This window comes from Crinia signifera, chromosome 1 (assembly GCF_055691185.1).
Source record: "Crinia signifera chromosome 1, ASM5569118v1, whole genome shotgun sequence".
Taxonomy (NCBI): Eukaryota; Metazoa; Chordata; class Amphibia; order Anura; family Myobatrachidae; genus Crinia; species Crinia signifera.
The window spans coordinates 54,142,568-54,168,849 of NC_139217.1; the positions used below are offsets into that span (position 1 = coordinate 54,142,568).

The window sequence follows — 26,282 nt, forward strand, 5'->3', positions numbered from 1 at the left end:
GTGTGTGTGTTTATATATATATATGCAGTTACCCATTGACCAAGTTTATACTGCCTTTACTCTGAGTTTTGACAGTGTAATATTCTCCCATGCAGCGTGCGGCCAGTAATGACAAGTGCAAGGGGGCCCCCCTGGCTAAAGTACCCCAGGCCCCCCGAAGGCTTAATCTGGCACTGCCCCACCTACATAATTATGGATTGAAATACCATTTATTAGTCTAGAGCGATGGTGGGGCATTTTTAAGCGATCTAGTAAAAAATGCCCTGAAATTGCGCCATAGGCCCCATAAATCTGTCTATACATTCTAAATTTGCTACTATATCCGGCAAGTTCCAATATTGTATCTTCTATCTAAGCCAGGGGTCCTCAAACTATTTGCCCAGGGACCCCATCAGACAATAAAAATAATTACAGGGACCCCAGTAAGTTACTGCAGAAGGCCATCACATCACATGTGTAGTCAGCAGACAGCACATACATGGCAGCATAGTGGAGGCACAAAATGAGGGGAGGAGTCTAAAATAACAGACAACTCAACAGATTTTTCAGACTCTTTGAACCACTGACTGAGATTAGAAAAGTCATCAGCCTGATGGTCAGCAACATGGAGTCGCGACCCCATGCTGAGAAGGTCGGGACCCACTTTGGGGTCAGGACCCACAGTTTGAGAACCGCTGATCTAAGCTTCTCCTATGTCCACTCTAAATGGGGCCTGAAAACAGAATCGCTATCATTTCAAATAGCAGCAAATTCATGTTGATAAATCCTAATTGTGCCCCGCAGGCTGGAGAAAAGCACTATCACCCGACTTGTGCGCGATGTGTCCGGTGCAGCCAGATGTTTGCCGAAGGCGAGGAGATGTACCTGCAAGGTGATCATTCTGCCACTTTATCCTAGATTGTCAATGGGAATTAAGTAATACATCACTAAGTTATATTATACATGTTTCCTTCTTACCATTACGGATAGCGGAACATCCTATCACTTACCGAGCACACACCACACCGCAGAACCACTCAGTACTTCCTGGTCCTCATAGGCCCCTCCCCCTTCCAGATAGACTTTCACTGTAGCCTCAGAATGTTAGCTCATGTGTTCCCTTAGTAGCTGAGCTGCAATTGGCCCCCTAAGCCATTCGCAGCCATGTACAGGGGCGGCTCTCCACCAAGCAGGGAGGGGGCTAACCAATCACTGGGCTGCAATCATGTCTGAATCGGCACCATAGACATACAAGTATTCAGGCTAGTGGGTAAATTTACTAACATGTGAGTTTTTGGAAGTGAGAGATGTTGCTCATTTTACTTATCCTTTATCTAGCACCTTCTAGAGCAGGCATGTCCAAAGTCAGGCCCGGGGGCCAAATGCGGCCCGTCCTGTCATTTCAAGCGCCCCACAGCCTCCAGCTGGAAGCGGGCAGAGCATCAGATGTGGGAAGCACAGCACAGGACACTAAAAGGTGGGGCCCCGGTGAGCGCACCTTTACCTTGCTGTCTGCTGCAGTGAGGCAGTGCCGGCCGCCACAGCCAGATGTGTTTGGCGTCCTACCCCTGCTGCTGCAATCTTATATCACCCTACTCCACAATCACAGTGACAGCAGTGTTTGGGGAGGGGGGCAGCAAGGGGGAAGCTTGCTCCTGTAACATGCAGAGCGGAGGAGGGCAGCAGCGGGAGCCCAAGAATCTCCTGTCCTTGCAGTGCCTGCTTTGCCTCTCCTTCCTCTGGCTCACACAAGGGGCTGGGAAACATACAGAGAAGGGAGGGGGGCAGAGTGGGGGACATACAGTGAATGGAGGCAGTGATGGCCAATTAGAGAAGGGGGAGCAGGCTGGGGGACATACAGTGAATGGGGGCAGAGTGGGGTACATAGTGAATGGGGGTCATACAGTGAATGGGGAACATACAGTGAAGGAGGGGCAGGCTGGGGGACATACAGTGAATGGGGGCAGGCTGGGGCAAATACAGTGAAGGGGCAGGCTGGGGGACATATACAGTGAATGGGGGCACGCTGGGGGACATACAGCGAATGGGGGCAGAGTGGGGGACCATTCTGATGTGATTAATGATTCAAAGAATGTCAGGCTGAATGGCAGGCCCCGACACATTTACACTTCACCAAATCTGGCCCTCGTCGCAAAAAGTTTGGACACCCCTGTTCTAGAGAATATAACTAGTATCTGATTGGTTGCTGTGGTTAACACCTCTCACTTCTAAAAACTCACCCTTTAGTAAATGTACTCCTGGTTGTATGAGGACACATCTGTAGGTGAATTAAGCTGAGGTTACAGTCTGTTCCTTGTATAGGTAAGGGATGATCTTTTGCTTAACATATTAACCATTAGCGTGGCTTTTAGGGCCTCATTCAGATCTGCTTGCTGGGCTGTCGACATCATGTGCCCATCTCGAGCGGGCAAGGGAGACGCCTGCATTCGCTGGGGTTCGCCCAGCGTATCCATGGGCACACCCAGTGTTATTGTGAGCACGCCCATTAACGCCAGTGGTTCACCCCGGAACGCCCCCCTGCCCGCCCATCGGAATCGTCCCCTTACCATAAGAAATGTAGTATCTGGAATTATACGGAAATATGAAATACTTTGCTATGAGATAAATTGGAAATGTTTTACGCACTCTGACTGCTGCAGCATTGGTGGTTAGTAAAGTACAGATTTTTATTATTTTTTTTCCCCATAGGGAATTCTATATGGCATCCGATATGCAGGCAAGCCGCCAAGACGGAAGAAAGAAACAAGGTAAATATATATATTACTGTCATTTACTGTATTACACAACTAGCAGAGATGATCCATTATCTATACGCTCATCTCTCTATTGTACAGTATCAGGTGACATGTTGTACACAATCTTTGTAACTTTTACTAAATGTATTGCATGAATGTTGTGGGGTGTTCTGTGCATTCGTTGTGTAATCACCTGGGAGCCAGGCTTATTTTTGATACATACAGCAGGCAATGTAGCGGCCTGTCACTCATGAATTAAGGGGTCATAGGAACAGTCCTGATCGTACTCAACCTGGGACTGGTATTCCCAGAGGGGAGGGTCTGCACAGAGACCAGTTTAGGAAAACCGGCAGGTGAGCAGTTTGACCTGGTTGGTACACCTGTCACACCATAACGCAGGTTCTCAAAGTCGGTCCTTGGGACCCCACACAGTGCATGTGTAGGTGCAGGTCTCCTCACAGAATTGCAAGTGAAATACTTAGCTCCACCTGTGGATCTTTTAAAATGTGTCAGTCAGTAATGAGTACACCTGTCGGGTGACTTGGAAAACGTGAACCGAGTTTGAGAATCAATGTCCTAAGGCAAGAAGAGAAACCTCCTGTGGAGCAAATGGGTTTGTCTGCCATTTGGTTGGAGACGCCTGGCGCAACTTAAACACTTCACCACAGAAAGCTGTTCCCATGCTTAAATTATTTTTCCAGAATTTGGCGTCTTAATCCGCTAGTAGTGTACTAAGGGGGATCTCAAAAGCAAAATCTTTCTGTAATGGTCAAAACCATATGCACTGCAGGTGGGGCAGATGTAACATGTGCAGAGAGAGTTAGATTTGGATGGGGTGTGTTCAAACTGAAATCAAAATTGCAAGTGAATGATTTTGCTTTTGAGATCCTTACTGAATAACCCCTTAAATTCTGTATTTAGTATATATATATTTTTTGTCACATAGCAGATTAAAGCTTGGACTCAGTGACCCACAATAAATTAAGGCTGGGGTTATTCAGTTGTACTCCCTGTTCGTGCATATCTAGATTCCGACTCAGTCGCACATGAGATTAAACAGTGCAGTCTTGTGAAGCTGTTTTGTTGTATCAGGCTGATGACTTTTCTCATCTGAGCCAGTGATTCAAGGAGTCTGAAAGATCTGTTGAATTGTCTGCTATATTAGGCTCCTCCCATCATTTTGTGCCTCCACAATGCTGCCATGTATGTGCTGTCTGCTGACTACACATGTGGTGTGATGACCTTCTGCAGTAACTTGCTGGGGTCCTGTCATTATTTTTATTGTCTGATGGGGTCCCAGAGCAAAATAGTTTGAGGACCCCTGGTCTAGATCATATAGTACACTGAGTCATTCTTCCAATTGCAATGTTGCTGGACCAATAGTAACCAGTATGCAAACAGCCAATCGCAGGTGCTTGCATGTGTTTAGCTAGAGCCTAAGCATATTGACTGCTCAAGAGCAGTTGAGTTCAGGACGTAGAACTGACAAAAGTTACTTTATGTGTGAGGCAGTGGGGGACAGAGGGACATAGATGCCAGTGTTGGAGGCAGTGGGTGATGGAGAGAAGCACACAGTTGCTATATCTGCTGAATGTTGCTGATGTTTAAAGCAGATGGGGGTTCATTAGGGGAAGGCTTTTGTAGATAGGAGGTTGCAGTTGGTGGTAGGAGGAGGCATTTGGTGACGGGGATGTTGGTGACAGGAGGAGCCAGAGGCGATAGGGAGAGGCAGAGGGTGACAGGGGGAGAAGCACTCAGTCCAATCTATGCTTTGGGGATGGTGCATTTTCCCCCGCGCACACTGAGGCCTTTGGACTCTGTTCTCTACACTTTCTTTTCTGCCAGACAAAGAAGGTTGAGTGTCCAAACGCCACTTATATTCAATTCAATCCCTCAAATGTCTTGTATATGATTTGTACTGATGATTTGTACTGATGATTTGTGTGCTGCACAGTGTAATGTTTGGTTACGGAAACTCTGTTACAGGAAACAAGGACGTCTTCAGAGAGTATCATATCAGCGCCGGCTTCCAGTACATCTGGATCCCCTAGCAGAGTCATTTATGTGAGTTTCATTGATCATGCAGGGCATTACTAGTGCCATTCATTGCCATTCATTGCTTACCTTCTCTTCCGCGCAGACTCTGTATTTCATGCTAGGGCCTACTTGCTAAGGGGGGATATGTGTGCTATACCGATGGGTCACCCTTATAGTTGCCATGATGTATCTGCTCTTGTGCGTGCATCGCATCCCCTTGCGTATACTCGCTCCTGCAATCGCACAATGCATTCTCTATGGATCATGTCCGTGAATGAGCACGATTGCGATTGGTCGCAAACACAACAACGGAGTACATACCTGTACGACGGAGGTCATAATATTACAGAGGGTGATGTTCTGGTGCCCTAATCACGATGACATAGCAATGACACAACTCCGTAAGTGTGTACTCAGGGCTTGATTCACATCACGTTATTTTTGCTGCAGAACCTGTACATGGAAGCAGAACAGCTGCAGACAACAAGTGATTGACAGTCTGAAGCCTTTTTTGGGAAGGAGGGGGGGGGGGGGTTATGGCCTTCTTCCCGAGGTCAGGATCTCTCCCTTCTGACTGTGGTTTCCTGGCTTCTTGGTAGAAGCTGTGGTATCCGGCATGCCTGACCCTATGGCCGGCCAATGGTGTTTCAGGCGGTCCGATGCTACGTAGGACACAGCACATGCAGTGTAACTGTTGTGTGTGCAGCTTCATTGTGTCTGTACAAGAACACTACATGGCAGCCATTGCCCCCATGGAGCTATCTCTGGTTCCAGTCACCCCCTCACGTCATCTGTACACAACATCATTAACTAATGAATGATAATACAAGCAGCCGTACGGAGGAAAAAACATTTGATGGTCGCTCCCTTGTAGTCTATACTCACTTTTATCCTGGACAGACATGGCCAAAATGGGAGCGGGCGCTGATGTCATGTGACGTCTGTGGCCTGCCCCAATCGGGCATCAACGTGCCTGCGTTTGCAGGGATACGCCCAGTGTTTTTAAAATGCTGGGCCGTCCCCTGCGTCCACCTCATGCCCACCCATCAATGAGCAAATGCGCCGACGAGTGTGAAACTCGCCAGAGGCGTTCAATCGCGGTGTTTGCACATGCTCATACTCGCACATGCATTAGCGAATTCGGCCTGCATCGAGCCGGTGTCCGAATCGCCCCCCACTGTTTGCTGCATAGGGTAACGTGACAAGCCCTTACGTTACTGATAAGTTTAGCTGGGATGTGTATCGTGCACTTCACCAACAAAAACCGTCACAGTTGTGAGCAGACTATCATTCTGGGCCAGATGCACTAAGCTTCAAAATCAATAAAATGGAGAGTGATAAACAGCCAGCCAATCAGCTCCTACCTGACATGTCACAGACTGTGTTTGAAAAATGTCAGGCAGGAGCTGATTGGTTGGTTGTTTATCACTCTCCATTTGATCACTTTGAAGCTTAGTTCATCTGGCCCTGTGTGTGTACAAAACATAACAATTCTACAATGGCATCCGTGTTTAAACACAAATACAAGTGTGGATCGGTTTAATGTCAAAAATCTAAATTTCATGGGTTATATGTGTACAATATTTTACAGTATGTTTGAACGCTTTTAATTGAATTGTAATAAACCATGTTTGAGGTAAAATAATGTCATAAGTTAATTATGCCGCTGTGGAAATGGTCAAATGAATAATACTTAGCTAATTAGGAAAACTATCGATGGTTTGTGATGTATAACCGCGAGGGCTAAACAGCAGAATATGTGTTATTTATTGACATGGCGCAAGCTACACAGCTTTGCAGTACCCATAGCAACCAATCATTGATTTAGGCATATCTGTGTTGCTGCAGTGGGCCTAATTCGGACCGGATGGCATGCTGCACTGCAGTTGGGGCAGATGTAACACGTACAGAGAGACTTAGATTTGGGTGGGGTGTGTTCAAACTGACATTTACATTGCAGTGTAAAAATAAAGCAGCCTGCATTTACCCTGCACAGAAGCAAAATAACACCCCCCCCCCCCCCCCAATCGCTCTCTGCATGTTACATCTGCCCCACCTGCAGTGCAGGTTAACAGGTTGTTAACAGGTGTGAATCAGGCCCAGTGCCAGTGGCTAGTAGAAACTCATGAGATGTCTATGTGCAAGGAAAGGTCAGGGCAGGCGGCATGCTAGAGAATCAGTGTTGTCTCATACATAAAGAAATCTCGACTGCCGTCTTGCGCGGTGAATGAGGGTTCTGTCTAACTCGTGTGTGTGTGACAAACAGAGGGAGGAAAGGGACCTATGACCGCTCATAAGTGTCAATAGCAATTGATCAGCACTCAGGAAAAATGCTGCGTGGAGCAGCGCTCCTGACAGCAGTCCTGATTTCCACGGCTCAGCCCAGACTTCTAGTAATCAGAGATGGTGTTACCTAGCTGGTCCGGGTAAATTTGAGGTATGGCCTAATTCCTCTTGATTTTTCAGTGTTGGGGGATGTGAGGTGCTGTACGAGTGACACGGACACATTTACAGGGAGGTGTACTAGGGTCGGGGATTTAGGCTGAGTTTTCCCAATCATTTGCAAGGCGAGACCATCCTGGTTTTGTCTTGTTTATAGTTGCTGCTTTAAAAACATGGGCAATCCCAGCCAAACTTCCAGTCTTCCACAAACTTGGACCCTATTATATTTGCCCGTTAGAGTTCATTTGCATAAGCACTATTGCCTGGTTTCTTTAGTTGTTTCCAGTTTTCTGCAGCTAACGTAAAAATGCAAATTTTGAATCTGCTTCTTGTATATTCTTAACCTTACCTGCAGGGCCGCCAATAGGGGGGTGCTGTGGGTAAAGCTATCCCGGGCCCAGCCTCTGAAAGGGCCCAGGCAGCTAATTTTGCCCACCGCAAACCCCTCCCCCCCCCCCCCGGTCTGCCTCCGCTGCGCTCAGTGCGCTGAAAAAAGCAGGTCCTGGAGCACAGGCTAATTCAACCCAGGCCACTTAAAATACTGCACAGGCTTTTGAGCCAATCAGAGCTTGCATAACGACAGCCAATCAGAGCAGCTGCTGGTACGCGAGCTCTGATTGGCTCATCAGCCGGTGCTGCATTTTAATTGGCTGCCGGCATCCTGAGTTTATTATTTATTTATTTATTTATTAACAGTTTCTTATATAGCGCAGCATATTCCGTTGCTGCTTTACAAAGGAGACAGTGATACAACAAACGGGGTATTTACAGGCAGTCAAAATGTAGGCAGGCCCTGCTCGCAAGCTTACAATCTATAGGGAAATAGGCATCGATACATAAGGATAGATAATGTATTCTTTATTGCAAAAAAAGAGTTGAGAAAGCGTGGACCTCTGGGACCTTCAGGCTGCAGCTCAGCGGAAGAGGAGATGGGGGAGCAGGAGCTGGGTTACGGTAAGTCAAGTGAGATGGGGGGGGAGGCTTGGACTGGAAATGAGTCCGGGCCCCAAAATTCCTGATGGCAGCCTTGCTTAGCTGAGATACCACCAGTTCTCTCCATGTCCTTACACATAGCACATACATCTGGGAGTGTTAGGAGCAACTTCTTCAGATAGGGCAGCTCTATGTGCAGTGACCCCTTAAACGTCAAGAATAGTGTTAGTGACCACGCCCGTAAGGGGCGTACAGTTCCTCTCCCCTATGCTGTATTTCCTTAAATTATTATCACTTTATTCTGTTTGAAGTCTGCAGCTTCTTCCACTTTTACCTGTCTGTCGTCTCTCTCTTTCCTCTCCTCCGTAGGCAAAACTCGGCGATGAAATTATTGACTACAAGGATTTGGCGGCTCTTCCCAAAAACAAAGCCATCTATAATATTGACCGCCCCGATATGATCTCCTACTCTCCATACATCAGTTACTCAGCAGAGGACAGGCATAGTTATGGGGAGGTACTGCAAGCATACTCTAGATGCTCTACATAATACACTCTCATTTCACATAAATGTGAACAGGGCTTAGGGGGAAATGTATGAGCCTTGGAGAAGTGGTATCTATGCCCATAAAAAAACCTTATGTGCAAGGTGATAGTGCTCCAGCCAATCAGCTCCTAACTTCCAATTTACATATTGGAGCTGATTGGCTGGTGCATTATCACCTTGCGCATAAGTTTTTTTATGAGGATAAATACCACTTCACCAAGCTTCATACATTTACCCCTCAATCTGTATTGGGGTTTCTGTGTAAGGCATTTTATATGATTGTTTCCTCTTCTGATTGGCTGCTAAAAGTAAACAAGGAAGTCCCCAGCCAATGATCTAAGTAGTTTCCTATTTGTATACTTTTAAATCCTCCCATGATGAAGATTCAGATACGGAGGAGAGGTTGAAGTGTGCAGTTCCACAAAAAGTGCCATTGTGCCCCTGTCCCTTCCCCTGAACAATGCTGTGAATTGTCGAATTGGACCACTCTTTTTATTGGGGAAGTGGGTGGGATCTGGAGGTTGGTTTACTTTCCAAAGGTGTTTGGAGAACTTCCCAATATTCAGGAATCTACTGGATTTTTTTCCCAAGAGATTAGGCAAGTACGCTTTGTGTGCACATGTTACAGTCCATTGTTCTTGACAAATTGTGATGTTACTTCTTAAATCAGTGTTCAGAGCCGTGGAAACGACAATGTATGTGTATTGTGTCACACATTCTAGGAAGACTTCTACTCAGCAACATTGTGGAGGAGATGTACTAAGCCTTGGAGTGTCATAAAGTGGGGAGAGATAAAAAGGCAGATGTATTAGGCCTGATGAAGTGATAACGTGGACAGAGATAAAGTACCAACCAGCCCTTAACTGTCATTTTTTTAACCCGGTCCTTGACTTCACAGTTAGGAGCTGATTGGCTGCTGCCTTATCCCCTTCTACTAAGAGGGGTATTCAATCTTGAATTCCGACTGTCGCAACGTTCCAGCAGTCGGAATCCTGGACCATTTTCGCTCGCCTCGGCAGTATCTCGACAGGCGGCATTCAATGTTCCACCTGTTGAGTGGCTAAAAAGGGGGTATGCTGGCGAAAATTTCTATGGATTGTCGAGATACGGCCGTGAATTCGGAAATCCACGTCCTTTTCCGACAAAACACATCTGACTGGAAAGTCGGATCGGTTTTGTCGAGATCCGCCTTCAATGCTGTCCGAAACGGCAGCCTTGAATAGGCGCCATTTCCCATTTCCCCTTTCCCCTGTTGGAAATAACTACCGGGATTGAATTTCCCTTTATCTATTCACATCTGCCCCAAAGTACAAACCAATCTGCTCTTATGTTACAGGCTGTGCTTGGAAAATAACAGTTAGGAGCCGATTGGCTGGTACTACTTGATCTCTCACCACTTTCTTATTCTCCAAGGCTTAGTACCTCTGCCCCTGTGTGTTTTATCTGGTAGAAATAGTTATGTTAACCATAGAATTGTACAATCCATAGCCCAGTGTAATAAACCTCAAAATGTAAGTTCCAGATTTACCGCCGGACTACATGAGTTTACAAAATAATATTTTTTTCTAAATATTATTTTTTCTCCGCTTCATTTTCATTTCCTCAAGTAACTTCCATTTGTGATTTATGCTTAAAATGACAACTAACGATGAACTGCTGATATAAAATATGCATCTGCCCCCATTATTTTATATGTGCAGCATTGACGGTATCTCTTTAACTTGTTTTTCACCTTTATATTTTTCCTTCGTTTTTTATTTTACGAAGAGGCGTCCGTAGTGCACACTTGTGGCTCTGCACACGCCAGCATGACCTTGCAATAGTGTACACTACATAGCTGGCTTCCATCACAAAACAATAGATACATTAAGGGAAATGTAATAGGATGAGAGATTCAGAAAGTGAGAGATTTGGCAAGAAATCGCCAGTTTTTTTAAAGCGGCAATCATTTACACTGCAAAATCAAACTGGTTTTGCAGTGTAAATGATTGCCGCTTTAAAAAAAAAAAAAAACCTGGAGATTTCTCACCAAATCTCTCACTTTCTGAATCTCTCGTCCTATTAAATCTCACCCTTATTGTCCCCTGAACTAAAATGTCACCACAATAAACGTAATACTCTATGTAGCTGCTAAATACGCAAAATTCATTCTTTTGCCCATAGATAAGAAGGATGTTTAGAGGAGAAAAAAAACATTTCAATAGTAATCTTGTTTGCAGACTTGCATTCTGTAATAGTAGTTTATCGTTTGGGCCGAAGTGATAGAACAATGAGATGAAACTGGCGCTGGCTTTAGTGCTTGCTCAGTAATACCGCTTTCAGACCGCACTGTGAACACGGGTTATTGCAGTGTTCGCGGGGCTTAAACACGGGTGAAGGTGCGGTATGAAAGCGCGCCACACAGAAAACCCGTGTTGAGCAACACGGCTTTTCAACCCTGGTCTTTACCAGGGTTGAACACGGCTCTAACACGTGTTTGTGTGCGGTCAGAAAGGCCCCGACCCGTGTCATCCGACACTACTGTTTCTGAAATGCCGCTATTGGTGGATTCCTGTGAGGTCAGCAGTCTGACCCCGGAAACCAACAAGCAGCACGCTGGAGCTGCGGACCACGGGACACAGGCACCATCCCAGCCTGTGCTCCACACTTCTTCAGCCTGCAATCCACACTTTGGAAGCCTATTGCTCCACACTGCTACAGCCTGCAACACACTTGTCCAGTGTGTATTCCACACTTTTACAGTCTGCCATGCTGCTGCTGCTGCTGCAATGCTGTGAACAGTCTCCGCCCCTCACTTTTATTTCCTTTGTGACATCATTATTGTGAGCCATGAAAAAGTCAATTTTTAATGACACACATAGGTTTTGCAGGCCGAACACGGGTTCAGTGTGTAAGCACCAATCCTAAGAAAACCCGGGTTGAAGTGCAGTGTGAAAGGGGTGTTTTAAGAGTCTGACACGGCTCTTCACAAGGACAAACCCGTGTTCAAAATGCAGGGTTGGACGCGGGTTTGCGGTCTGAAAGTAGTATAATAGGATCTGCTTGTAATGGGCACATGTGTGTTCCAAGCCCCAGGCGCAAGCTAGGTAGAAAAAGACTTATATTACAGCATTGGACATCCCTGTGGCTTGCTGCCTGTTGTGGAATGACAAGCCTCAACATTGGAAATTTACTAAGATGGGCGTTCTATTCCACATGGGATGTTGCTATGGGAAACCAATCAGATACTATCTATTATCTACTAGGTGCTAGATAAATAAGAAATAGATTCTGATTGGTTGTCCATAGCAACATCTTAGTAAATGTCCCCCTACCTGTTCACAGGATACTACAGTATTCGTACAAAGTTAATACCTAACTGTCAACATCATTTGAAATGAATTCATAAAATATCACCATGACGATTGAGGCTACATCTAAATAGTACTCACGTATTATTACTATTACTCTCTCCCTCTCTCTCACTCTCTCTCGGCCAGATGCACTAAGCTTCAAAAGTGATAAAATGGAAAGTGATAAACAGCCAGCCAATCAGCTCCTACCTGCCATGTCACAGACTGTGTATGAAAAATGTCAGGTATGAGCTGATTGGCTGGCTGTTTATCACTCTCCATTTTATCACTTTTGAAGCTTAGTACAACTGGCCCTCTCTCTCTCTCTCTCTCTCTTTTGTGACTGACTTATTTAGAATTTCAGTTCGTAAATCTGCAGAATTATATTGGCATTGTTGGAATTCGTTCCTTTGCTTCCAAATTATTTGCCAAAATAGCCACCTGCCATGTATGGTGCATCACCATTGTGCTCTGGCAAATGTAGCAGTTGGTGAACTCTCCCTGTGCACCTTCGGGTGTGATATGGCGGTCTGACAATTGGGATACCAACGGTCAGTATCCCAACCTCAGAATCCCAACTGCCGTTGCTCCGACGGGGGCAAGCGCAAATAAGCCCATTGCGATCTCGGTGGCTCGATTCGCTCGCCACAGGTCCTATTCTCCCTCTATGGGGTCCGTGGATCCCCACAAAGGAGAATAGCCCCTGTCAGTCGGGATCCTGATGTCGGATTACTGGCCATCACAATCCCGACTGTCAAGCAGTCACCCAGCACCTGTGCACCTTCTGGGTGACCTGGAACATGTGACCTGCTGTGTAGTCTGAAAACTGTGACAGCTGTTTTCAGCCACGCACAGATCAGGGATTTTTGGTGTTCCACCCAGCAAGGATTAATTAGCAAAGGAATCCATTCACATTAGGAAATGAGCACTATTCTCTAAGGATAATGCTTTCTAAAGTACTGGTCAGAATAAGAGTCTTTTAATTTACTAATCAGTCTCTTAATGGGATGTTTCTTTTTCTACAATGCACTAAAATAATTGACAGTTAGAGTCTGCAGGGTTGTCATTGGTTACAGCAGATGCTTGCACAGGTACTCTTAATTGCCCCCTTGTTCTGATAGGTGTTTAAATAGGAACTAAACAGCAACTTTTATGTGGTGTAGTGCCCAAACTTTCACTTCTACCATAAATAAATGATAAACATTGACGTATGTAACCGGTGGAGATGTGTAGGTCTGATATCCGACTACCATGGTCCTTGACAACTGTTATCTCTCCATTAGTGTCACCATGCATGGAATACTCTCACTAATTTCCTATTTTGTGTTGCTGTTTGCAGTCACCTCAGTTGCTCTCGCCAACACCTACAGAGGTAAATGACCTACATTTTCTTCCGCTGATTATTTTTATTTATTTTATTCCGTTGCATTTCCGCCTTTCTGCCCCTGTCATGCTTAGTTACACATCTCACCGCTGAGATCTGATAATCTGCATTACACATGGCTAGCTGGGGAGAAATAATCTGCAGATATCGGAATGAGGGAAATATTTTCTTTGGGGAAGACTGAACATAACAGGGACTTCTTTTTGAGTTTCAGCCTGTAATTAGAACCATGTTAGCACAAGCTCTGGGAATTTATACCGGATTCTGGGGTAGATGTATGAAGCAGTGATAAGGGAGAAGAAGTGATGAAGAGTCTGGTACTCTATCACTGGCCAATCAGCCCCTGACTGTTTTTAAACCCAGCCTCTACCTTAACAGTCAGGAGCTGATTGGGTGGTGATAAAGTATCAGGCACTTTATCGCTTCTCCCTTATCACTGCTTCATACATCTACACCACTATGTGGTAAATGTAATAGGGTGCTAGATGCCAGAGGTGTGGATTAGGCTGGCGGGGGGGTTAGGTTACGGCACTAAGGCTGTATGGTTACAGTTAGGTACTAACGGGGGTAGTTAGAGTTTAGCCTGCAGGTAGGACCGTTAGGTTTATAGGGCTAGGGAAGTGGGGGGGAGAAGTTTAGTATATGGGATCTTGACCATTGTGTACGGTCTTCGGCCTTCTCACCGCCGGTAAGCACCGGGATCCCATACCCGACCCATCTAAGGTCAAAACTCATATAGTAGAACATAGTACTCAATGAGAAACATAGCACTTCTAGCAGGCCACTAACGCTGTAAATACATTTTATGACGCATTTTATAAACTGATCACCACTGATGCGTTTCTTGTGTGAAAAAGCACCAGCGAATGAAACGCTCATGTGGGAGTGGCCAAGCGTCCTCAGTTATCAGGTGCTTGTAGCTGTTTGCTGGGATCGGAACCTTGCACAATGTTTGAGGTTTCCCTCATCTGTGATCTTCCAACAATGGCAGCTGGTGGAACCTAAACTGTACTTACAATATATATACTCAGGTTTAGATGAGTATAATGCGAGGTGTGCATACTGAACATGTAATGACTCTTTCTGTTTAATTTATAAGGGAGATCAGGATGATCGATTACTAAAACAGTACCGGGCATCCAGCCCGAGCTCCACCGGCTCAATCGGCTATGGTCGCTACACACCAACATCTCACTCACCGCAGCACTACAGCAGACCAGGTAAGTGGCCTCACGTGTCTTGTATCCATCCACCTTCTTGACCCGTACACAATTGGTTCATTTTCGGAATGCACGGCAGAGGTGACACCACAGCTTTATAGACAACCCCAAAGCACCGCAATTTACAGTCTTGTCCTCTGGTCACCTGCAGACCGCAGGGCTGTACAGATATTCATGAGGCTGCAGCCAATTCACGCTCTGGAAACCGGTGACATCACTGAGGCAGGAGGCACAAAGCCTAGTGCCTCTAAGGAATGGTTTGGCTGCATTCTCAGCCCACTAATTGTTGTGTATGGTTAGTGGACAGATACAGAACACTTCGAAGCAGAATGACCTATATTTATATATCCTGTAGTATTAATATATTCGCAGAGGGGGTGATTCAGAAGCATCATATAGTGTCGACCTAGCGGCCATACCCCATTCTTATCCCCTTGACAGCCTCAGTCATGAAAGCAGTGAGGTCTCCCACTTCCCTACCAACTATTCGCGTCATAGCCTGTTATTATGGCTGCCGTCACAGCAAGCGTTTGATGATAATAGCTATACAACAACATTTCTTTATTGCTGCGATATGCAGTGATAAGGACTGATCATTTCCAGGGCCGTCTCTCAATTCAGATTAGTAGGTGTCATGATTCAGCTGTAATTCCCGCCTCAGTCCTTAATCCTGTGCCAGAGAAGCAGGAGCTTGGCATCACTACTCTGTGCTGCTGTCCAGCAGGGAACACATGTTAGAGGCAGATCATTGTGCAGTGGTGGCACACACGCTGGTCACCGTATTGGACACAGGAGTATATATACTCGGGAGCTGCATGGTCTGAAATCATCTGTGCTGCTGATCAGGTTAATTCTGGTTCGCTACAGCATTTCCCAACACTATCCACTTCATCTCCCGCATGTCTGTGTTTATAACCAAGCAGATTTAAAGAATACATTAGGTGATCAGGGCCTAATCTTACTTGAAATAAGGTGTGTGTTACTCCACTTGTATCACAGACACGCATGGTCTCATTTTACTGCAATCAGTTTTCAAATATCAGGCGAGTTAATCGTTTTCTATTAATGATATAGCCAGGTGAGAGGAAAATGCATTGATAGTCTATGTGGTAAAATGTAGGTTCCCCGTAATGCTGTTCCCTGCTCTGGGACCCCAAATTCGGCTATGAATAGGGCCAACAGGACGTGTGTGGGGGCGGGGGTCTTGCGTCAGATTTGCAGATTTGCACATGATCAAAAGACCTACACAGAGCATGTCCAAGCTGTTGCCGTGAAGCTATTGTGACACTACAGATCCCAGCATGCCTTGCCATAGTTTTAGCATTCCCTAATAGCAAAACTGTGGCACGGCATGATGGGACTTGTAGTTTCACAACAGCTGGAGGGCCTAAGTTTGGACATGCCTGACCTACACCTTGCTGTATGAAGACCAGAATGGAGGACTCCAGTGGGAGGGCAGGCCCTTGTAGCTCCTGGCCCCGTAATGGCTGCACCCTTTTTAGGTTCACCCCCGACTATACTGCATTTTTTATATATTTATTCTGATATTGTGTCTTAAGCAGAGATTTATTTTGATGTCCAGTACGTTTTGCATCATTGCCCAGCTAATATTCTGTTATTTTCTCCAGTGTCATAGTAATACTCACACCACTAACGTCATGCCCTCTAGGTGCCATGCTACACTTCTGTATCCACTAATTGGAACAGTCCACCAGGCAACATAGCCAATTCCCAGCCCTGGGAATCACCATAGGGAGCCTAACTGGATTGTTGCTGGGCACTGACTCTCCTCATTTGCTATTGTGGTGGTTGCTCTTTATCTTGTGATAACAAATGTATTAACTACAGATGTGTCCTTATACATCTATCCACAATACGCCACACAGCGGGAGATGCCTGGCGTGAGTGAGCATCCAGGTCCTGTGCAACACTTTGGGTGTCTTTTGTTGCTGAAAATGCCTTTTAGTCGTGACGCAAAGCAATAGGACACACGAAGAGACTGAGCTCTTTAATGTAATATATGGCACTTGTATATTGGGGGAGTCTGTATATACGGAGCAGAACTGAACTTGTATTGGGAAAAAGCCGCGACTCCTACATTGCTACACTTCATATACGGACTCTGGGGGGGTTTATTTACTGATGGGACTCGGGACCAGTTGACTGGTTTGGAAAAGCCGGCGCTGGAAGATGCTCTCATCTCCCAGCGGCAGCTCAGGCCCCGCCTCCGGTGACATCACCCGCCCGGCATTATGCCAGGTCGGGGCAACGGACTAAAAGGGGGCACAAGCCAGGTCGCACCAGGCTTGGAGCTGGGTCTGAAATCCCGGATGTGACCCGGCTTGTAGGTGTAAAAGGGGTATTAGATGGAAGTTCTATTAAAGATGTGGCTATGGACAACCAATCAGAATCTACTTATTTATTTAGCACAGGTCTGGCCAAACCGATTCTTGAGATATACCAATAATCCACATTTTCCAAATCACCTAGCTGGTGCACAGCTGCGGTCATTACTAACTGTCATATGACCCAAATCCCCTAGCTGGTGCACAGCTGTAGTCATTACTAACTGTCACATGACCAAAATCACCTAGCTGGTGCACAGCTGTAGTCATTACTAACTGTCACATGACCCAAATCACCTAGCTGGTGCACAGCTGTAGTCATTACTAACTGTCACATGACCCAAACCACCTAGCTGGTGCACAGCTGTAGTCATTACTAACTGTCACATGACCCAAACCACCTAGCTGGTGCACAGCTGTAGTCATTACTAATTGTCACATGACCCAAATTACCTAGCTGGTGCACATCTGTAGTCATTACTGTCACATGACCCAAATCACCTAGCTGGTGCACATCTGTAGTCATTACTGTCACATGACCCAAATCACCTAGCTGGTGCACATCTGTAGTCATTACTGTCACATTACCCAAATCCCCTAGCTGATGCAAAGCTGTAGTCATTACTAACTGTCACATGACCCAAACCACCTAGCTGGTGCACAGCTGTAGTCATTACTAACTGTCACATTTTCAAACCTGCTGCATGTATTCCTACTATAGATCCACAGGTTGCCTGAGATACATGAACTGTTGGTAGATCAGGTTTGGCCACCTCTGGTTTAGCACCTTCTAGAAAATAATAGATAGAATCTGATTTGTTGCCCATAGCAACATCCCATCTTCAATAGAGCTTAGTAAATAAACCTCAGAGACTCACACACAGATATAGGGCACTATCAAGTTAGCCATTTTATTTTTGTCATGGCTAATGGGTTCGCCCAGGGCTATCCAATTAGTCCCGGAAAGCCATTGTGAAACACCGCTTACTGTGTCTGGGATATAGTTTCCACGTGTTTTTTTGCTCCCAATAATTTTTTTCCCACTAAAAATTAGACCCCTCCCCATAGAAGCATCAGATTAATCAGCATAGTCGCACCATGCGTCCTAGTCACGTCCTAGTCACATTGTGTTGTGACTAAGACACACTTTTTTATGCACAAAAAGAAGTAAAACATATGGGATTCTCACTCGCCCTGGCATTCGGCCTGACTGCAGCAAAGATGTATCAGGCCATACGTGTGGAAAGTAGGTTTTGTGTTGGATCAAGCGCTCCTGGGTTGCTGCTCTCTTATGTCACGAAAAATCTCAGCTGTGAGATTCAAAATAGTAACAATGTGAATATAGGAATGACAAAAAATTGGGCGCTACCTTTGTAACAAACACCTTTTGGTGTAAAGAATGGTGAGAAAGGAAAAAGAAATGAGAAAAAAAGAAAGAAAGCAAAAGAAGAAAACAAACAGATTAGAATGGATTAGACTCCCCTGTGGTGTTTCCTCCTGCTGGATGCTTGGAATGTTTTCTTTCTCCTATCCTCTTCTTTTCTGATGTTGTTTGCGATTATATTCTCTCTCCAGTCACAGGTGTATATGATGTAATAAAACAAATTTAAAAGAACAATGTGTAAATCTGCTTATATTACAGGATCAGTAGAGGGATAACATATAACAACCTTGATATACATGTTAATGGTGATTAAAATATAACCAGAGTGACAATAAGTGAAAAGCGTTGATTACGTAATAAGTCCGCAACCAACGTACCCTTTATACCTAGCTACGTGTGAACAAAGCGTAGCGCAGCGTAGCGTACCTTTTATTGTATTATGTATACCAAGAACCAATACCTTAATCAGAGATTCCTTCGCAGTACTTTGTCTCTAATCTGCGAATATATCTTATCGGACTGTGTCTACAATATACCTTATCGCTATTATGCGAATAAACAGACAACGACCACTGTATAGAAATATGGAGATAAGAGCTCCGTAAAAAGGTTGTATTTGAGTCCCTAATGGACAAAAAGGGGGTTACAGAAATAAGAATAAACTGGTATAACAGGTAATACAATATACTAACAATGAATACTAAACAGACTCTACTAAGGGGAAAGAATACAGTTACAAGACACAATCAGCCAACAATACTTATAAGAATAAATACCGTGAAAATGCAACCGTTTACCGTGGTCATCTAGTAAGCGAAGCGCAGTCCGGTCAGAGCTCACTATCGTTCAGGAATGAACTATAGTCCGGTAGGAAGGTCCAGGGAAAGTAGATGTGCCGAAAGAGACCGAGCCTGCTCCGGGTCGCCTATCTTATAGGGTCAGAAGGGGGAGGTCAAAGGCCATTCTCATTGGTCAGAGATCATATGTCCGGTCCACTGTGATTGGAGGTTAGACGCTGTACCTGGTCTGACCAGGTGCAGGGGAGTGAACTTTAAGAGTCCTTTGTTTGGTGGTTTCGGCGTCAGCAAGGATAAGAACCGGTTTGAGCTAGTTTCCTTTGTTAACTACTTACAACAGAAACTGTCTCTGGAATATGGATTATGTCCATAACTATCGGGCAATGTACATTGCGACATATTCGCAATGACCGGAATACTTCGCATAATGAACTGAGCGGAACGGTACTAAACACGATATAGACAGGTGTGTGCAGGGCTAACTAAGCTATGTGTGGCGTTCTAAACCTTTTAACTATATTTCATTTCGTGTAAGTGTGTTATTATGAATTTATGTGTGATAGTATGTCCACTCTTCTGGTCCACATTGTCACACATACTCGGGTATGGAAACTTTATTTGCGCAACTCTGCGAACCAAAATGGTGGCCATACTATCACAAAATGGCGTGTGTGTACCTAGACTTCCACAGTCCACCCTTTAACAGTAAATATAAAACTGTTACATTACAAAACATTTCACACGACAATACAGAAATTCATAATCCAAACAGAGAAATTGGGATACATGAAATAAACATATAAGGGGAGTAAACCATCTGCTCTCGGCCGATCCAGGATCATGGATAAACGATGGGCCGCATTTATCGAACAATCTACTCAGGGTCACGAAGGATAATGTACAATTTAGGGATAAAAATAAAAACAGGGGTGGTTACAACATATACACGTTCACAAATATGGCATCCTTTGGTAGGTATCGTTTTGTGACAACAGACCCTTGAACTCTTTGTTGTCTCTCTTTTTGGTATGCTTTTAAGTATGATGGTATTAAAACATCCGGTCCTGGGTAAGGTGTCAAGTTTATAGATTCTACCTTAACCTAAGCTGGGACGGGTAACACACTCTCAGAACTCTGTATCGTCCGTCCAATGCCTGGCAGCAGGGCGGCGGCGGTATCCTTGCTTTTGAGGATAAGAACGGACAGTGGGGGGGAGACAAGAATAGGACCCACAACAATAGAGAAAACTGAGAAAGGAAAAATTTTGTTAGTGATCCTTTCAACCTGTTACCAGTGGGGTGTGTCACAGTCCCTTTTTGTAGCTTGTACAGGTTGCTTGACCTTAGCTGCTCTCCAGTCCTCCCGAAATGGTGTCTCTTAGCGATTTCTTTCTTTCGCCCTCGAGTGTAGGGACCTTCCGGTTTTCAGTTCTTTTGGCAGTAGGACGAACGTACCCGAATCTCTCTCTGCGACTTTGTTATTGAGGTAGTGCTGGTCAACAAGATCTGGGGTGGTCCTTTCCAAAGGTCTATCAAGCAACCTGTATATGGCAAAGCAGGGGAAACAACAACAACATCTCCTGGTTCATGGTTATGACAGTTCACAACAGGTGTCAACAAAGTCCTTTTGCTGCAGTTTTCCAGGTGTGGATACATCACTTGCATTTGTGGTCTAGGATCTCCTTGTGGGATTACCATAACCTGTGGCTGCCCGCCAAGCAATGTTTCGATGGGAACCAGTGAGGTGGAGTTCTGAGAGTGATTTTACTACTACAAAAAGAGATTATGGGGTGTACCATCAGTCCCTGACGGTTAACACATGACTTAAACCTTTTATATATATTTGCATACTCAAGGGTGCTTCTGGGCTGCCATATCTATACACACAAACGTCAACATATATATATATATATATATATATATAAAAATAAATAAATAACTTAAATGCTTCTAGAGTGGACTGTACAAAGCCAATTTTGTATTACCTGCAGAGGATCCTGCTGGAGGAGGGATGTGGAGATGGCTCTGTGGGAACAGCCGTTGCAGTTTGTTTCCCCCAGACAAGTAAGGCATGATTCTGTCGTCTTACCTATCTGTGGGCACGCCAGTAATTTTGGACTAATTTTTCCACATACCTTCCCTGTCAAGACAAATCAGGCCATGGGCTATCTCTGTCCTGACAGTTTGGCATGTTCTTAGAGTCACTGGTTTACCTTGTCCATCTTTCTATTCCTGTCCACATCCCTTCGGCTTCCAGACTGCCTCTCCTGCAGGGGACACAAATCTTGTATTACTATGTGAATATACTGACATTTATAGGGGGAACACAAACATTATCCGCAGAGCGCATGGCTCACCCAGCTGCCTTGCCAGCATGTTCATTATCAAGTGACACTGAATCCTCATCGAAGATGTGGGCTTTACACTTGATAACGGCCACTCTGTCCGGCAGCTGTGTGACTGTCGAGAATCTTTTAAACTTACAACGCTTGCGCCACTGGAGTGCCAGCTACTGAAACAAAACATCTGAGGCGCCATAGGGCCTAAGATCTTTTGTATTACCCCAACAAACATACTTGGAGTCGGCATGAATATTGGCTGTTTTTCTCTCAGTTCGCAGTACTATTAATGAGACTGCTGCTGCTGAGTGAGACGTCCAATGGGTTCAGCCTCTACTATGCCTTTTCCATCTATTACGGTATAGCCAGTGTACAATTTTCCCTCTCGGTGTTGTGGAAAGAACGGAAAAAAAATGAATTACCTCTTCCAATGGGTTGTTACCACCCTTTGGGGGCATGCTGCAAAAGGTCTGACTCAAACATGTCATGCAATCATATTCGTCTCGGCTCCCACTAAATTCCACCATTCCAGCAACCTCAGCACCAATCCACCCTTTGTGCCTTTGGCGGGCACACCTGGTAAGAGTGTTGCTGGGTTTACAATATTACCCATTTTACATGGTAACATCAATGCAAGTTCCCATTTAGTGAACTTGGCTGATGAATATTTTTCACATGTTTAGGCAGAATTTTAGGAGTGTCCAGACTATATGAGGAGCATAAACAGTTAAAACACACCCCAACACCACATTCTCAGTTTTGTTTACCAGTAGTGCTATGGCGACTACACTGTGTAGACAAGTATGAAGTGCTTAAGTAATAGGGTTTAATTGCACACTGCAGTACGACATTGGTCAGGCTGGCATCACCAGGTTTCTTACGTCACTATATCTGTCGCCCCCTCAGCAGGTCTAATATTCTAAATCACATGGTCTCTTGTGTCAGTTTTACCCATGGCAAAAGGCTGCAGTCAGGCCTGTTTCTCCTTCTTTATTATCCACATCTGTCTGTGAAGACATGGGTATTGTGATTGCACCTATTTATATGTAAATGCGTTTTACAAACCTTTTCATTCTTTGTAGAAGGGGAATGCTTTGTGCATTACTTGGACTGTTTTTCACAAGATGGTGGCTGTGGTTGCCCTGGGTAACATTAGGAGTAATGCTTAAAGTTATTGGGACTTTGTTCAAGATTTACTGAAAAATATCTATATTGTGACTACTCGCTTTACAGGGTACCGCATATTCACAATGGTATTTCTCTGCTGGGAGTGCGACAGATTCTTCGAATTATTTATCTATGATTTGTGGGTTTCTGGAACAAAAGAGTAGGGGAAGGAGAAAAAAATTGGAAAAAAAGAAAAGAGAGAAAAACTCAAAAAGGGTAGAAAATATTAATGACAGTAATGTGTACATTTATTTTCAACAGAAACCTTTTTTTTTTTTTTTTTTTTTTTTTGATGACGCCAGGATTTAGCACTATGGGGGAATTGGCTCTCAACTATTTGGTTCTTACCCTTTTCAACTCCTGTTCTGATTCATAAGCCCTCCTTTTCTTTCTGTTTCCCAGTGTGGTTGTGACTACGGGCTGTGTCTAGGGGTATTTAGCTAAAAGTTCTCTTTTGGGAACCTTGTTATTTCACTGGGTATTTTTCCAGCTCAACCTCAGATTTCGAATGGTGATTCTGTACTTTGGGGCGCTATACTTTCTGTTTTTAACAGGGTTTCTATTGAAGCTATGGTTGCCATTGATCCTGTGTCCTTCCCATCTTTAGTTCAAAGGGAACTCGGTATTTGTGCTGTAGTTTTTAGCTACCTTAGATGGATTTGACTCTATAACAGTGGAATACAACATTAGCCTCTGAGGACTGTCCAGCATATCTTGCACTTCTTGTGTAAGATTTCTAGGAGTGTCCAGAAATACCCCATCAGGGGTGCAATAGATGACACATCCCATTTTACATAGTAAATCTCTACCCAGGAGGTTAGTCGGGCCACTGCAGCCAACAAAAAAAGTGTTTGGTATGCAGAGGCCCGCTTGTAACATCTGCTGGTTTCGTCAGTGGGTAATGCTGTATTTTTCCTGTTACCCCAATTGCTGCTACTAATTGCTTGACACAACCTAGACCAGGAGGGAATGTTGTTAACGGGTTAGATACAAAAAAAAAAAACCTTTATATTTAAACTATTCCACTTACCCATATCTGAGGCTCCTCCCTCAGATATTGTCTTATGTTACCTGGATGTGGGGTGTATGTGTGTCCTACTCCCTGTTTGCATATGTGTGTCATGCTTAGGGCAGCGTTGGCTACTAGGTGGGGCTATGGCTATGTGTTGAGACCTACTTGTCTTCCCTCATCGTGTCTCCCAGTTACTTACATGTGTGTTATGTTTTCTATGGTTACTTACCCTGCAATGTCTGGCTATGTGTCCTTTGTTTCCACATTTGAAACATACCATTTGGTTTTGTCTTTCTGTCATAAGTTGTTTGTCCAGATCAACAGCAGATTTCTTTAAAGTGCGTACTGACATCTGTCTGCAGTTGGGGTGACTGGTTTCTATGTTGGTTCTCAGATTTTCCCTCGGACCTTGTATCAGCACAGAGACAATCCCTCCCTTAAGATGTATGTTGTCCCTGGGGCTGTGGATACCAGAGTGTTTTGGCAACGCCTGTAAAGCACGGTTGAAATATCCGCTGGTGGACTCACCATCTTTCTGTGTGATGGTGAACCCTAGGGTATTTTCAACTGTCCCTGGGAAATATACACCCAATTGTATATTTATTAGGCGTATATTTTCCTGGTTGCCCTGTTCAGTTAAGATCTTATCGCCCTCCACACCACTGTCTCGAATGAACTTCTGGACATCTATATGTGAAGGGAGGCAAGCTCTCAACATGTATCGCCAATCCTTATTGGTGGGCTCATCTGAATTTCCTCGCTCCCTTACAAATTTCTGACACTTTGCCAGATCTTTGCTGGGATCAGGGAAATTTTTGATGATTGAATGACGTTCCAATCGCGTCCATGTATTGTGCATGTCACTATCCTTTACAGGCATTACCTCATCCCCGCCTCCCCGTCCACAAGGAGGTTCCACTGTGTGCAGAGGGTGGATCTGTATCCCCCCTGCACCTTTGGAGAACATCCCAGGAACAACTATCTCTGTGCTGTGTTGTGTGTACTTACCTGTGTCTAATACTATGCTGTTGACATCAGCCGTCTCCTCCTCCTGTGCTGGGACCCCAGCAGTGGGTTGCGCCTTTCCCTCAAGCATGTTAAGGGCATGGGAGACGGCCAGTGCCAACAGCTGCTCGTTCTCCTCTCGGGTTTCCTTATAAGGGGGTAAGACAGGGTACAAGTTAGTAACAGATACATTATTACTCATGTCTTTCTTATGAGTCATTAACCCCTTCGGCACATATGGGGGTGGGGGAGTTGATTCTATTGCGGCAACGGTTGCATTTTTATTGTGGCTGATTGTGTCCGGTACTGCCAGACCTTTGATTCCCCATTGTTCCTGTCCTTCCTTCTGCCACAATTTAAGAATATCTATATGCTTCACTCTCTCCTTACGACTGGAGAGTAGGCATATTTCATCTTTTACTGCCGATAAGATTTCTGGATCGAAGCTACCAACACTGGGAAATTCTAACTTGCTGCCTTGTGTCATTTTTCTCCATTTATTTTGGTAAACAACTGCGAGTTCACCGTGCTTCCTGCACATAATAAAAGCAGCCGATCCTTTTGGCTGGCTTGCTTCCTCCCTAACATGCACGTTATCACAGCGTGACCCGTTATTACCCATAATTACAGGAATAAACGTTCACGCCTAATAGATAATCGGTGGGTTATTTCTTATCTGAGAGCTCCCCAACCACTCACTTCTCCACACAGCGACACTTCAACGCAATCAAGCGAAGAGCCCACAATGCGAGGTAACGTACTCAATCACCAAGTCTTTCAACTAGCAGCGAACTTCTAGCCAACTTGCTTGGCGCGGCACAATTTTTCCAGGGTATAACAAACTTGTTTTCCTTTACCCCCAAAAATCGGATTTCTAAAGTAGCTAATCGGAAACAAGTGCGTTCCGATATATCTTCTTGTACCCTCCTAGCGGAATCAATTCCACTGAAGGGGCAGTTCCTATGGGCACGTCGTCACGTGAACCCTAACCCTGTCCTACCTGGACTGTCCTACACTGGACTACACTGCGCTTGAGTCGTGTCGTCACACACCCGTTCGCCTCAGTTATTTTTCACACTGGGCGCTAGTTACACCTTGGTCTTATGCTTATTTTTTTAAATATTTCTGTACAGAAAATTTTCCCAGGCCGGTAGCTTTTCACTAGATTCTTATGCAGGTATAAATCCCTTATAATAAACTATAGGAATCTATTAAAATAATGCTTGAGTTGCTTGCTTATGAGAAAATGAACAAAAAGAAAAAGAAACTTATTTTCTTTTATTAATCACCGCTTCATTCGCAGTATATTACTATACTGTTTAAATGAAGCTAGTGGTTTAATACTGTTCACCTCTTAATTCCTATGTGTGCTGCGTGTGCAGTACCAATGAACATCCACGTGTGTACGTGCGTTGTTCACAGGCCGCCGATGAATCGGCCACCCACGTGTTCTATAGTGTATTTGCAAGGTTGCGCTCGGGTTTCGCTATACGCAGTAATTGCGCCTAAATGTGGAATAAATCCCTTAACTCTGTCCGAGAGTTACGTATCAAGATGCGAAATAAATCCCGTACTTAATCCGTAAACCACGTACAAAGATGCGAA

At 44.8% G+C, this 26,282-nt stretch overlaps 1 protein-coding gene across 6 annotated transcripts in view; it reads left to right on the plus strand.

Annotated features, from left to right (window-relative positions):
- ABLIM2 (actin binding LIM protein family member 2) overlaps positions 1 to 26,282 on the plus strand; it is a 161,873-nt gene that overhangs the window by 91,400 nt on the left and 44,191 nt on the right. For 3 of the 6 annotated variants that reach the window (XM_083153344.1, XM_083153512.1, XM_083153671.1), the window contains exons 7-12: positions 784 to 871; positions 2,689 to 2,747; positions 4,722 to 4,799; positions 8,517 to 8,663; positions 13,365 to 13,397; positions 14,509 to 14,629. In XM_083153344.1, the coding sequence (XP_083009470.1) occupies positions 784 to 871; positions 2,689 to 2,747; positions 4,722 to 4,799; positions 8,517 to 8,663; positions 13,365 to 13,397; positions 14,509 to 14,629 (526 nt within the window). The remainder of the gene's footprint in view (positions 1 to 783; positions 872 to 2,688; positions 2,748 to 4,721; positions 4,800 to 8,516; positions 8,664 to 13,364; positions 13,398 to 14,508; positions 14,630 to 26,282) is intronic. The other 3 variants (XM_083153428.1, XM_083153585.1, XM_083153747.1) reach the window with 1 other exon arrangement.